Source organism: Euleptes europaea, chromosome 2, assembly GCF_029931775.1.
Source record: "Euleptes europaea isolate rEulEur1 chromosome 2, rEulEur1.hap1, whole genome shotgun sequence".
In the NCBI taxonomy this organism is placed as follows: Eukaryota; Metazoa; Chordata; class Lepidosauria; order Squamata; family Sphaerodactylidae; genus Euleptes; species Euleptes europaea.
The window spans coordinates 124,754,768-124,769,432 of NC_079313.1; the positions used below are offsets into that span (position 1 = coordinate 124,754,768).

At 45.9% G+C, this 14,665-nt stretch overlaps 1 protein-coding gene across 3 annotated transcripts in view; it reads right to left on the bottom strand.

The window, feature by feature from the left end:
* Positions 1–8,070: 8,070 nt before the first annotated feature.
* The window catches only part of PMEPA1 (prostate transmembrane protein, androgen induced 1), a 100,426-nt gene continuing 93,831 nt past the window's right edge, over positions 8,071–14,665 (bottom strand). The window contains exons 3-4 of one of the 3 annotated variants that reach the window (XM_056844474.1): positions 9,251–9,304; positions 8,071–8,631 (exon numbers count right to left, since the gene is read on the bottom strand). In XM_056844474.1, coding sequence (XP_056700452.1) covers positions 8,083–8,631; positions 9,251–9,304 — 603 coding nt within the window. In that variant the 3' untranslated portion in view covers positions 8,071–8,082. Of the gene's footprint in view, positions 8,635–9,250; positions 9,305–14,665 lie in introns of all 3 variants that reach the window. The other 2 variants (XM_056844473.1, XM_056844475.1) reach the window with 2 other exon arrangements.

Below are 14,665 nucleotides of genomic sequence, written 5' to 3' on the forward strand. Positions count from 1 at the left end.
GCCTCTATCGAGGCTGTGCAGCTGTGCTACTCACGGCCGCTACCTCACGCCCCCCCCTTCAGGAATGGGCTGCTTGTGAGTAGCTGATTTTTTTTTAAATGCAAAGAGCGAAACTACAGCATTTTGCCCCTCTTCTTTCAAAAGGTTGAAAATGTGGGTGCTGCGTTTCCGAGACAGCCTAAATTTAGGTTCAGCATAGCAAAAAGGTGAAGGCAGGCAGTCCAAAGTATTGTAAAATTTATTGTTTTAAGTATTGCAGCTTTTTAAGAATAGAATGACATATTCATTGCCACTATCAGTTACCGTTACACAAGAAGCATTTTACAACAGAGTTGTGGAAATTGGCATCAGAGTACATAGTTCATACTAAAACAGCAAAATATAGATAAGTACTGCATTGCATGTGCTGTCTATTGTTTACATAAGTTTTTTTTTTAATTTGAACAAAATAAAAAATAAAAATTCAGGATACAGGACTGCCTATAACAAACTCCAAAGCCAAAAGCAATGCAACTGGAAATTGAAGAAAAGATTAAGATACCATGAAATGTAACTATAAGGCAGGCAAATTAGGACTTTTAATGTGGTCCTTCATGAGCTTTTATATTACAGCAATTTTTTTGAAAGCTTAGGTTTATGCAAAACGTTTGTTTCTTCGTCCCCACCCTCTTTAAGTTTGGTATAGTACACAGGGAGAAAAATCTGAGCGCCGCACAGATCGTTCAAGAGAATACAAATTCATTCTGTTCTTGGCTAGTATGTTCATGCTACACATCTGGCTTATTTTTGTTCAACTCTTCAAAGGGAAAATGTTGGGCGTTTCTTTCCATTCAATATAGTGTTTAGTGCAATTCTTTAAAGAAAGATTCAGATGTACTTTTCAAAAGGTCGTTTGCAAGAACAACGTCGATTTTTATTCTTAACTGGATCCCCACTTACGATCAACCCTTATTCTTAGATGAATAATGGATAAGATTTCCACGTTTTATGCCTATGGATGTTGAAAGCAAGAATGAAGAAAAAGGAACTTTAGATAGTGAGAAGAACCAGTTCAAACCTATCCTTCTTGTTGTCACTCTTTTCAAGTCACATTCATACTCCAGTATGTAACAACTCAGTGGAACTGGTTTTAAGAGTGCTTTTTGCCATACTGTAAGACACAATCAAGAAAAATCCCAAAGGAACTGCCTCATTTGTTTTTTAAAGCTAACCCAACTCTTGATTTTTTTTTTAACAAATTAGAAAACTGGAACAGGAGGTTGCTAAATATAAGCTATATGTTGCGTCTTTTGCTTAATTTATTTTTTAAAGTTGCTGACTGTTTCTTTGGAGCTTGTTCTCTTTCTCCTCAAGTTAGATCAGGGCATACCGTTTCCATCACCTTTTCCAAAATGGAGGCCTGCAGTTAAAAACTTCAGCAGTCAATGGAGACCTGAGCTGGTGGAGCTTGAAGAGTTGAGAAAACCAAAAGAATGCTCATTTATGAAGGTATGTCTTCTCTTGTGTACAAAGGGGTACAGATCAGAATCATATGTGTAAATGAGAAGCCCACTTTAAAAATCTGAAGAACTGAGGATTCTTAGAGCTAGGCCTTATACTCCCTAAAGGGAGATGGAACTCCAACACTTATTAACCACCTAAGAACCAGCAGATTTGGATTGTTTTTTTTGCCTGTACTTCCCAGATTTGACCCCAAACTTACAGGCCAATTTCTCACCGCTAACACTGCAGCAAAAGTGATAACATATTTTGACATATCCCAACTGATCTGCACAACAACTCCACAGACAACACAATCTACCTGCGGTCACTTGTTTTGTATTTCCTGGCAAAAATTGCTGTGCCAGTCACAATTTCAGGGCAGGTAGAAAATTCGACACAGTGTTTTGTGGGACTGCGATGCTATGATGGAAGAGGTTTTGCCCATTGGATTTCTGATTCACATGGGTTTAAAGGCACTGAAGCTGTTAGAAGAACTTGGTGACTTGGATCCTACAAACAAGTTCCATCCATGCTAGAAAACCTCTGCTGTGGAGCACCGGCCCTCTTGAGCTAGCACTTAAGTTTGCCCAAGATCCATGGCTTACAACAAGCCGTTGTGCAAATAGAAGTGCAGGCGTAAGAGGAAGTGTGCTCTGTGGCAGAAGCTATTTAGTGCGCATGAAACTTATTAATAGGATCTGAGCCCACACCTTAAGACTCGGTATGATGCTGCATTATCACCACCAATGCTGAGCACAGGCTTAAATATCTGCAGAATTTGGGCCACGGTTTGAATGACAGCTAGTATTTTGGGGAAAGGGTCTCTCTGACTGCACCCTACTGAAAGTGAGGAGTTAATGCGAGAGTGCACTCTGCTGGCTTTCAGTGTTGAGAACGGAACAATCAATCTCCATCAGCCGCCACCATATTTCAGAGAGAATTTCATTCTGCCCAGCCAAAAGGGATGCCTGCATAAACCAATTCTGTACTCGATCAGAACAAGAAGAAGAGTTGGTTTTTATATGCCGACTTTCTCTACCACTTAAGGGAGAATCAAACCGGCTTACAATCACCTTCCTTTCCCCTCCCCACAACAGACACCCTGTGAGGTGGGTGGGGTTAGAGAGTGTGACTAGCCCAAGGTCACCCAGCTGGCTTCGTGTGTAGGAGTGGGGAAACAAATCCAGTTCACCAGATCAGCCTCCACCGCCCATGTGGAGGAGTGGGGGATCAAACCCGGTTCTCCAGACCAGAGTCAACCACTCCAAACCACTCCAAACCACATGCTACAACTGGCAACTCAACAACAACAAAAAGATCAAGAAGTCTGGAAGGATTCATGCCATTAAAAGTTAGGGCTGGCCTAATTGAGTAAATGCTGTCATGGGAAAGGGGGGGAGGAATATTCTTTGCTTTGTCTTCTGTAACACACCTCTGTCGATTTTACCGTGTAGGCAGAACAGTCACCCTTTTTTCATGGCCCTCGTCCTTTAATAGTAATCTGACATGCAGACATTAACAATTAGAAGACTCCGAAATTGCTGCATATTAGTCCACTGCTGAAGACAGAGGAAAGGTGCCGATATTGCTGGCACTCATCCCAGGTTGGCCCGTCTCATACAAGACGCTCTAGGGACTTTAACAACCTCCGGTCAGGGCAATTATTCTGTAGTTATGCCAGAGTTTTTCAGATACAAGACGCACACTCTACCCAATACCTTTTGAGGTAAGCAATTTTTGTTTTTGTAGCAAACACACTAATAAGACCACAGAACAAAGAGGAAAAAGCAAAAAGAACAAATCATCATAAATCAACAATAACACCAACACTACTATTCACTCATTTTGGCTCAAGAGGGCAGCAGATATTATATTTCAGCTTGTCTTTTGGTTGGTATTCTCGATTACAATATCCACCACAGTCGACGACCTACTGGAGTAGGATCTGTGCATAAAAATGTATTCAAGTTACCCTATGAACAGTCCAGGGGGGGGGGGGAACAGATGGCAGAAGACAGAGGGAGCACCTTATGCAGGTAGGCACATCAGACTGGGTCAGAGGGTTGGGGGGGTCAACTCTGTCCCCCCCCTTAAATAACTAACTAGAGAAAACTGCAACCCAGGGGTCTGAAAGAAAAAAGTGACCACACCCCTGGAAGTTCTTATCACTAGCAATGATTGGATTGCTCCCTCTTTAGATATTTTTTTAAAAGGGAGGTTTACTGTTTCTTTTAATAAGGCACTAAATAGACGCGTTACATAAAGGAAAGATACGTTTTTTAAAAAACCCACTTCTATAAATTCATTGACTTTGTACCTTTCATAGGAAGCAAGATTCACTCCTTTTAGTTCTTTTTTTAAATAAAAAAATCTGCAAATTGTAGGTACTGTAAAGCTATTATCAAGAAACTATTGGAAGGGGGAAGAGGCAAGTTGCAATACTGTCGAAAGGGGGAAAGAGGTTTCAAGAGTCTATCACTAGGCAAAAAACATTTTTTTTAAATGGTGGAAAATTTCAAGTTCATCTATTTGCTGTCCTGATCTTCCTCTTTAAAATCCATATAAATAACGTTCAAAAGGATCAGAACTTTAAAACTGCTTGCAAGTTGTTTTTCAGGGTTCTTCTCTCCCTTTTTTTCCTTTTTATTCCCCTTCAAGTAATAGAAAAGTCGCATAAAAACCAAGAGTTATTGCCTTTATATCTTTCATTTATGTTACCTTACTAGTTAGCATCTGGTAAAAAGTGGGATTACACCTCCTCGTAAAGAAGAAAATGGTCACTCGGTAAAAATTTCCCCTCTGCAAACCCTTCCATGCTCCATCGTGGGGCTTTTGGGTTCCGTGGTGGGTGGAACTGTGTAGCTGTTAGGACTGCCAACTTCCCAAGTGGGCATTGCACCGGTGCCTTGATCCTCGAGCCATTAGCAGGGGATGATCACGTCGTTGGGTTGTATTGTGCTATTCCACTCAGCAAACAGTGTCCAACACAAGAGCCTCTTCCACCAGAGAACAGAGACCCTGTTATCTCAACCGAGTGGTCGGACGCAACCCCGAATCTCCGTGCTGTACGAAATTTCTGATTTCTGCATATTATGCAGAACAGCCCAAGGCAGGTTTTTCTGGTCAGTTGGCAACCCTTCTAGCTTTCAATTAATACCTATGCACAAGGTAGAGGAACAGGGGGCTTCACTCCCTTATATACTTAATATCCCCCCTCCCTTTCTCTCCATAAATTTATCTCTCACTCTCTCGCATTTGGATCACGTACAAAATTCACCACGAGGGTTAACACAACCAACTGGATCGCGACACAATATCAAAATGTAAACAATAGCGTTCGTAAGACAAAAAATGCTTCATGAAACAAGAGAAGAGACTGCACTGGGGGAAAAAATATTACATGACAGGAGCTGATTTGTTTGAAGGGGATCAGAGGTCAGGGCCTTGACACAGGGGGATGTGCAAGGGTCATGGCTGTGAGCGAAGGGCAGCCTTCAGAAGAGGTAAAGGGTTTGCTTCTAAAGCATCACGCAGGACTCTTTAACCTTTTAACACCACAGCAGCTGAAACATTTCCAGCTACACCTTGCCCAGTGCCTCTTTAGCAAGAATAAATAAAAACACAGTTAACTACCAGAGGCAGACGAGAAAGGGGCCAGCTAGGATTGCCAGCTCCGGGTTGGAAAATACCTGGAGATTTTTGTGTCGGAGACTGAGGAGGGCAGGGTTTGGAAAGGGGAGGGACTTCAATGCCATAGAGTCCAATTGCCAAAGCAGCCATTGTTTCCCCAGGGGAACAGATCTCTATCGGCTGAAGATCCGTTGTAATAGCAGATCTCCAGCTAGTACCTGGAGGATGGCAACCCTAGGGGCAGCACCCCACGCGCCGCTGTGCGCCCAACCATTTCTTTCTATGTGTAGGCAGAGCGCAAGGATGGCTTGAACCCAGAGACTGCTGAAACGGCTTTAAAGTAGAGACTGCATATGCTTTCCTTTCCCAATTCAGATTTTTAAAACTGGCCTGTGCTATTTTTGTGCCCACCGGTGCCCAATGAAGCCAGCTACAGTGGCCTATCAGGGACACGATAAGCACCTGTCGCTAGGGCACCCAAGCTTGCCAGGCTGCGAGTTGTGCAGGACCCTAATGAGATGACCCTGATGCAAATTTAAGTGGAAGAGAGAATTTCAGAGCTGTTACTTTCTTTGGCTCTACAGGACACCCCGTGGAGACTCTCTTTTCCGAACAGGGTTCAAGGCGTAGAGGCCCTTCTTAGGGTTGCCAGGTCCCTCTTCACCACTGGCGGGCAGTTCTTGTGGTGGAGCCTGAGGAGGATGGGGTTTGGGGAGGGGTTTCAATGCCATAGAGTCCAATGGCCAAAGTGGCCATTTTCTCCAAGTGAACGGATCTCTATCGGCCGGAGATCAATTGTAATAGCAGGAGATCTCCAGCTAGTACCTGGAGGTTAACAACCCTGGTCCTTCTCCTTCACACCTGGCCAACCTTAGGTTTTGAAGAGTATTTAAAACCATGTAGGAAATTGAGCTTCCCCAAACCAGGTTTTCCGGGCATTATTTTTAAAAGTCATTTATAAGGCAGGTTTATGAGATTGTGAAGCTTTTTTTAAAAAATCATCTTAATTGATGAAGAGAACCAGATTAGCCTGATATTAAAAAGACAATTAGAAGCAATCACTTAGTCATTAAAAGAAGGCATCTTAATGGCTACTTATACTTTTTATGGTCCCCATGAAATTAGCGGGAGAGTAGAAGTAGAAAGGGGTCGTTCAATCGCCCTCTGAGGGCCTGGGGGTTCTGCAAAGCTCGGTCAAAAGGACAGGATGCCTGTGTTCACGGGGCTCAGCTGCACACAAAAACCTCTTGGGCAAGCAGGGATTCCCCATCCATTTCCATGCTGAGCAGAGTTCCCCATGCACTAGAAGGGTATGTTCACGGAACCCTCCCCGGCACGGAAAGGATAGAAGAATGCCTTGCTTCGGTGTAGCTCCATTAGAGCGGCTGAAACCACAGGACTAGGCAACTGCAAATACATTTAATATTTGCAGGATCAAGTTGTAAGGTTTAATTATTTTCTTTAAAGAAAAAAACTGTTAACCATGCTTCCAATAATCGTACGATACAAACACATGCTCCAAAAAAACAACCTTTGGGGGAAAAAATTAAAATCCTGATTTTGTAGGCAATGTAGATGAGCAGGTTGTTACAATCTGTTCTTGGGAACAGATATGGAGGCACCCTCCCAAAAATTAAGATGCACCCACAATGGGTCTATTGTGAGGGGTGCATGCATGTATAGAATACACAGAAAGAAGGGCAGGAGCCAATAAAAAAATGTCAATTTACATATGCAAAATAAGGTTGCCAGGTCCCTCTTTGCCACTGGTGGGAGATTTTTGGGGCGGGGACTGAGGAGGGTGGGGTTTGGGGAGGGGCTTCAATGCCACAGAGTCCAATTGCCAAAGCGGCCGTTTTCTCCAGGTGAACTGATCTCTATCGGCTGGAGGTCAGTTGTAATAGCAGATCTCCAGCTAGTACCTGGAGGTTGGCAACCCTAATGCAAAAGCTCTTGGCAACTGAAGCAATGAGTGTCTATTTCATACTTGGGTCATCTGTACCCCAAGCGCAACCATGCAGCGTCTGCCATGTAACCAGCTCAGATTTGGGACTTGATCATGTGACTATGGAAAGTAAAAACATTTATATAAGATGCAGTCCTTCCGTGATGTTCCTTACTGTTCTGGTTCAGTCTTCAGGGCTTTTCTCTCCCAATACAACTCCTTTAAATCTTCACTTAGATGTGTTTCCCTTAACAATTTTGTTTAGACATGATAGAGGCATTTGACCAACACAAGCACTGACACATTTATATTAAAAAATAGTGCAAAATTTCAACATTTATATAAATAACTCTAAACCCCTGCTTTTGTTTTTTTTAATGTTTTTGTTTCTTTTTTTTCCTTCTTCTTTTTTTACAATGTAATACATGCTGTTTTTGAGCTGGCTCTCAAAAATCGCCATCTTTTAATTCTAGTTCAGAAAAAACAACAACAAAATCCCCCCCTTTTTTTCTCAATAGGCCTCTTCTAATATAAAAATACTCCAGCTTCCCCAAACACACATACACTTTTCTCTTATTTTTAATATATATATATTTATATATATATATTGCAGATCTTTTAAACAAATGTTTTTTTTGTGCAAATATTTTTCTCGTCTTTAAAGTTAAGTGAAATAAACCAAAAATAATAATAATAATGTAGCATTCGCACACGCAGCTGAACTAGAAACAAAACAAGGGGAAAGGGAGAAAAAAAATATATAAGAGGACTGCTGTAGATTTTGTTTAAAAAAATAAAAAAAAATTCTAGACAGAGCTCAACAAAGAAAAAAAAAATTTTTTTTGCAAGCTTTGTTGGCGTTTGTGCATTCAGACCAAACATAACATGTAAATATTTATACTACATAGAGCAGAGAGAAGGCGTTTTTGTTCTGTGCGCCCGTTTCCCCGTCTCTTTCTATCGCTCCCCCTCCAGTCAACAAGAAGTGCAGAGTGTTTTTGTTTTTTTTTGTGTTTGTTTCCTTTTTAAAAGGGGTGGCCTTTTTGTTTCTCTTTATCTTTGTTCCACGCCGTTGTGCTCTCGAGGCTACTGATTTGAGTCGGAGGGTGGAGCCTGCCGCCCTCCAGTATCGAGGGCATCCCGCTGTTGTTCTGCTGGTGCTGGTAAAACGTTGAGCCGGGGAAGTGGCCTATGACCTCACTGTACGTGGGGGGCGGGCCTTCCATCCTGCCGTTGCTCCCGTAACAGGTCGCGCTGATGCCCGAGTTGCTGCTGGGAGGGCAAGGCCCGCCGTACACCGAGTTATCTATCAGGTCACTGTCGAAGATGGTTCGGTTGGGGGGCGCTCGGACAGACTCCCTGTTGAGTTCCATCTGCTGCTCGGGGTCCCGGAGCTGCAGGGTGCAGGGCCCCTGGTAAGGAGGGGGCTCTTCCCCGTCCGAGAGAGAGATGGTGGGCGGCAGGTCGATCTCATGCTGCATATAGGGGTAGGTCGGCTGGAATCTGTTGAAACGGTCCCTCTGCAAGAAGGATGGAACTGCTAGCCTGTCCGTCGGTCTTGGCGTGTAGACCTGCTGCTGGAAACAAGAGAAGGGAGAGACGTGACTATCAGGCATGTAGGGTTGGTGTCGAGCTGTGCTTCCTGTTACCACTTCTTCAAACGGAGGGAGAAAATTTTAAGAACAAAGAAAGACCTGCCGCCATCATGCGCAAACTGACTTTGCTTCCAAGAAAACCCAGAAGTGACCTTGTGCTTTTGTAAGAATTGCCGGAAACTCTATGGTTTTACCAGAGCTTCCAGTGATTCTTAGAGCAGCGGCACTTCCCTTTTCCTAGAGCAGTGACACATTTCCCCCGGAAATGACATCACATCATATGCAATAGCGCCCCCACAATTCACACAAATACATACGTGAACACATGAAGCTGCCTCATACTGAATCAGACCATTGGTCCATCAAGGTCAATATTGTCTACTCAGACTGGCAGCGGCTCTACAGAGTCCTGGTAGAGCTGTTTCACATCACCTCCTACTTGATCCTTTTAACTGGAGTAACCCCTGGGGATTGAACCTGGGACCTTCCTCATACCAATCTCCTGCCTACTGCTAGCTATTGGCTGGCAACCCAACAGGCATTCCATATGCAAGCCAAGAAACAGAGCATTTAGGTATATTTTAAATGTGCTCCTTACCTCTGTTACGCCATTTCCTGATACTGTGCTTTCTGAAGGCCACAAGCTTCCTTCCTAAAGTCGGAAAGAACAAGAAAAGGTTTTAGACTCCCTTCAGTACAGAGTAGCTTTCACCATCAACACTACTGAATGCATAATACATAGCATTCACACAGTGTGCTTCAAGAATTCAATGTGCCTCATGTACTCATGCTGGGGTTGCCAACTCTGGGTTGGGAGATACCTGGAGATTTTTGGGGCGCAGCCTTAGGGGGCGGGGTTGGGGAGGGACTTCAAAGCCATAGAGTCCAATTGCCCAAGCGACCATTTTCTCCAGGGGAACCGATCTCTATCGGCTGGAGCTTTGTCATAATAGCGGTAGGTCACCAGCTACTACCTGGAGGTTGGCAACCCTAACTTACGCTTAGATTATTCTTTCAGCGGCCCTGGGAAGTAGGCCAATATTCTCAACATCCTCATACTGAAGACTCAGAGAAGGGGGCCGCTTAAGGAATGCCAAATGTAGCTTGTGAACTAGGTTCTTCTGAGGTGCAGAGATCATATTCTTAGAGTAGCACAGTGGCTACCTGAACAGATGAGATGAAAGGCACCAAAAATGAAGTTTCATCTGTACATCTACACTTTGACATACAAGAGAGCTGAGGCTGAGCGATTGGCCAGAGGTCACCCTGTGCTTTTCATGCCACAGTAGAGGTTTGAACCCAGGTCTTCCTGAACTCAGTATGATATTCTAACCACTCCACCGCACAGAAATTCATGCACACATGAAATTCTCTCTGATGCAAGTTTCAAAAAGAGACGACTATAAGGAGACATGATAGAGGTTTATAATATTATGCACAAGATGGAGAGAGTTGACAAAAATAACTTTTTCTCCCTCTCCAAAATACTAGAACTCGAAGGCATCCAGACATACCTTTAAACATATTTTGCCAATAAAGGTATTTGTATTTTTTTAAGCTGAAGGGCAGTAGATTCAAGATGGACCAGAAGGAAATACCTCTTCATGCAACTAGCAATTAAAATGTGGGATTTGCTGCCAGAGTAGGTAGTGAGTAGGGTTGCCCAGCTCTGGGTTGGGAAATACCTGGAGATTTTGGGGGCAGAGCCTGAGGAGGGTGGGGTTTGGGGAGAGGAGGGCCTTCAAAGCCGTAGAGTCCAATTGACAAAGCGGCCGTTTTCTCCAGGTGAACTGATCTCAATCAGGTGGAGATCAGTTGTAATAGCAGGAGAACGCCAGCCACTACCTGGAGGGTAGCAACCCTATTAGTGATGGCCACAGGCTTTAAAAGGAGATTAGACAGATTCATGGAGGATAGGTCTATCCGTGGCTACTAGCCATGGTGACTAAAGGGAACCTCCATGTTCAGAGGCAGTCAACCTCTGAATCCCAGTGCCAGAAGGCAACATCAAGGGAAGGCCTTGGCCTCTGTGCCCTGTTGCTGGCCCTCAGTAGTAGCTGGTTGGCCGCTGTGTGAGACAGGATGGTTGCCAGGTCCCTCTTCGCCACCGGCGGGAGGTTTTTGGGGTGCAGCCTGAGGAGGGCGGGGTTTGGGGAGGGACTTCAATGCCATAGACTCCAATTGCCAAAGCTGCCATTTTCTCCAGGTGAACTGATCTCTGTCGCCTGTGGATCAGTTGTAATAGCGGGGGATCTCCAGCTAGCATCTGGAGGTTGGCAACCCTGTGGACTAGATGGACCACTGGTCTGATCTAGCAGGGTTCTTCTCCTGTTCTTATGATTGGGAGCCCTGTTTTTTCAGGATTCCAGACTGCAGGGAGAGAGGGTTCTACATGTACATTTCTAAAGAACGTGCATAGTCTGGGGCTTGCTACAGCAACCTTACGTCCCCCACACACATACCTATGTTCGTTCAAGCCATTTAGAACATCTGAAAAGGACCCTTGAGAAGCCAACGCAGAGGCAAAACCCGCGGTATAAATGGGTAATAATAGTAACAGCCTCGGAAGTGGCCCAAAATACCTCGCACATCTATTCTGCCCAGATTTTTCCTAAACTCCCGGCTCTGCATACAAACCTCAAGGCAGTTGTGCCACTGGCGGTGGAGGGTGGGGGGGGGGGGGAGAGAAGTGATGTATATGGAAATGAGATGGACCAGATACTACATATAAGATAAGGAACGAGCGATAATAGACTGACAACGTTGATTTCATGCGGCATATTAATTCAGTCGCAACACTGGAGAGATGTAAGCATAGGGTTGCCAGGTCCCTCTTCGCCACCGGTGGGAGGTTTTTGGGGCGGAGCCTGAGGAGAGCGGGGTTTGGGGAGGGGAGGGACTTCAATGCCATAGAGTCCAACGGCCAAAGCGGCCATTTTCTTCAGGGGAACTGAACTTCAGGGGAACTTTGTCAATTGGACCTCTATCATGTCTCTCCTTAACTACCTTTTAGTCTGTTCAAGGCTCTACCCATCATTTTTCTGCTGCTTGTCTGAGGCCACAAGGATGAGGTTCTTTGGCCCCAGAAAACTGCAGCCACGTCCTCCAGAGAGCACCCAAATGTGGACTTGTCATTCTTTTAACTATCCTCTTGTTATCTGTCTTGACAACGGACCATAGGCCTTTTTCCCTTACCCTACGTACAGCTTCCCTAAAGTGCAGCCGCGTATGGCTGAGGTAAGCACGTCAAGACCAGAAGCGTGGGAAACGGGGCAAGTGGAGTGGGTCTTCTCAGCACAACTGAGCCAGGGGGCTAGGGTTGCCAGGTCCCTCTTCGCCACTGGCGGGAGGTTTTTGGGGCGGAGCCTGAGGAGAGCGGGGTTTGGGGAGGGGAGGGACTTCAATGCCATAGAGTCCAACGGCCAAAGCGGCCATTTTCTTCAGGGGAACTGATCTCTATCGGCTGGAGATCAGTTGCAATAGCAGTTGCAATACCTGGCGGTTGGCAACCCTACGCAAGCAACACAACAACTCAGTTCACACGTCATGCAAAGCCATGATTTCTGTGGGTTGGATCCTGTGGATCTGACCCACTATCGGTGGCACTTTCTTCCGGTGCAAGGAATCTGGGGGAAGAGCCTCTTGCTCCTGGCATGGGAAGAATAGGGTCCCCAGGCCCTCTCTTGCCACTGGCGGGAGCTTTGTTGTGGTAGGGCTGGGGAGGGGGGTGATCGGCACAATAATGTTGCTTCCAGAGAAAACCTAGCACATTCTCCCAAAAACTCTATGGAAACTCTTCTTCTTCTTCTTCTCTTTTCCCCATCTGGTTCCTTATTTATGTCCAGAACACATTTTCAGGCTGTCTCCTCAAAGCATCTGACCGAAATTAAAATTTAATATTCGCTTTGAGGAGAGTTTTACAGATACAATGGGACCGCCAGAAAGACAAATAAGTGGGCTCAAATCAAGCCTGAATTCTCCCTAGAAGCGAAAATGACCAAACTGAGGCTATCATACTTTGGTCACGTTCTGTGAAGACGAGACTCACTGGAAGAGACAATAATGCTAGGAAAAGTGGAAGGCAGCAGGAAAACAAAAAGGCCCAACACGAGACGGACTGACTCAGTCAAGGAAGCCACGGCCCACGGTTTGCAAGGTCCGTCAAGTCGCAGCCGACTTATAGCGACCCCTTTTTGGGGTTTTCATGGCAAGAGACTAACAGAGGTGGTTTGCCAGTGCCTTCCTCTGTATAGCAACCCTGGTCTTCCTTGGTGGTCTCCCATCCAAATACTAACCAGGGCTGACCCTGCTTAGCTTCTGAGATCTGACGAGATCAGGCTAGCCTGGGCCGTAATTCATAGGGATGCCATAAGTCTGAAGCAACTTGACAGCACATAACACACAGGAGCATTCAGCAGTCTTTTTACAGCGGCTGATGCCATGGTTGAGATGCAAGACTCTTCCCACCCCTCCCAGCAAGGGGGTAGACAGAGCTGAAGGCAGATTCAGCGAGGGGGCTGAAGATGGCAAACCACAGAAGCAGCCCTTGACCTCTTAATTGAACACAAGAAACGGCCTTATCCTGAGTCAGACCAGATGCTCTTTCCCTGAGTCAGACTGAGCCAGAATCAGGCCATTATCATTTTCTGTTATGACTGCTGGCAGCTCTCCAGGGTCTCGGGTCAACGTCTTTCACATCATCGAGTACCTGGTTATTTTTGCTGAAGATGGCGAGGACTGAACCCGGGACTCTGGTAAGCAAAGCGGGTGCCTTAACTCACTGAGCCACGGCTTCCAGCATGGTGTAGTGGTAGGGTTGCCAACCTCCAGGAACTAGCTGGAGATCTCCTGCTATTACAACTGATCTCCAGCCAATAAAGATCAGTTCACCTGGAGAAAATGGCTGCTTTGCCAATTGGACTCTATGGCATTGAAGTCCCTCCCCTCCCCAAACCCCACCCCCCTCAGGCTCCGCCTCAAAACCTCCCGCTGGTGGCGAAGAGGGACCTGGCAACCCTATGTAGTGGAGAGCCAGCGTGGTGTACCGGTTGGGAGCGACGGACTCTAATTTGGAGAGCCAGGTTTGATTCCCCACTCCTCCGCAAGAGCGGCAGACTCCGATCTGGTGAACCGGTTTGGTTTCCCCACTCCTCCACATGAGGCCAGCTGGGTGACCTTGGGCTAGTCACAGTTCTGTTCAAACTCTTTCAACCCCACCTACCTCACGGGGTGTCTGTTGTGGGGAGAGGAAGGAAAGGAAATTGTAAGCCGGTTTTGATTCTCCTTAAAAGGTAGAGAAAATCGGCATATAAAAACCAACTCTTCTTCTGCTGCTGCTTCAGTAATTGTTGCGCTTTGCATGCGAGCAGCTCTCCGATCATGCCTCCCTTTTCATAGAATTCCACACAGCACTGTTTTCGTAGCGATCGCTGCGGCTTTTGAGGGAATGCATTTGTGAATGTTCGAGGGCTTAGCTGGCCCTGGGGAGCTAACCACAACCGTCTGGCTCGAATTTTACTGCCTGCCCAACTACGCTATACCGGCTCTCTCTGAAGGGGCTTGGTCCGTCTCTTCCCACAACGTGGAGAAGACTTCTGCCTGGGAGAGGTCGAGCCAGCCGGGTTCGAGATGTGAGGAACCAAACTTGGCCGGCTCTGAGGCCTTGCCTGATGAGCGTCCAAACCAACGGGCTGAAGAGGGAAGCGCTGTGAGACATGCAAATGTTTATTTTTCAGCATCCATGTTGGGCAGGTTTACTAAGTGGTGAGTGTATCACTGCCTTATGCTTGCTGGTTTATATTTAATTTAGCAGTGGGCTCCAAGCATTGTGTGGCCCCATCTGCTGATCCAGTTCTGCGGAGCACAGCTGACGTCCGTCTGAATCCTCCAGTGAGGGGTGGTGGTGGAAGTAGATGGAGGCAGGTGAGGGGGCACGCGGTTGGGAAGACAAAGCCTCGGGGGCATCCATTTTCCCCATGTGCACAACCATCTGACCCCCCTCCCCTTTTAAAGT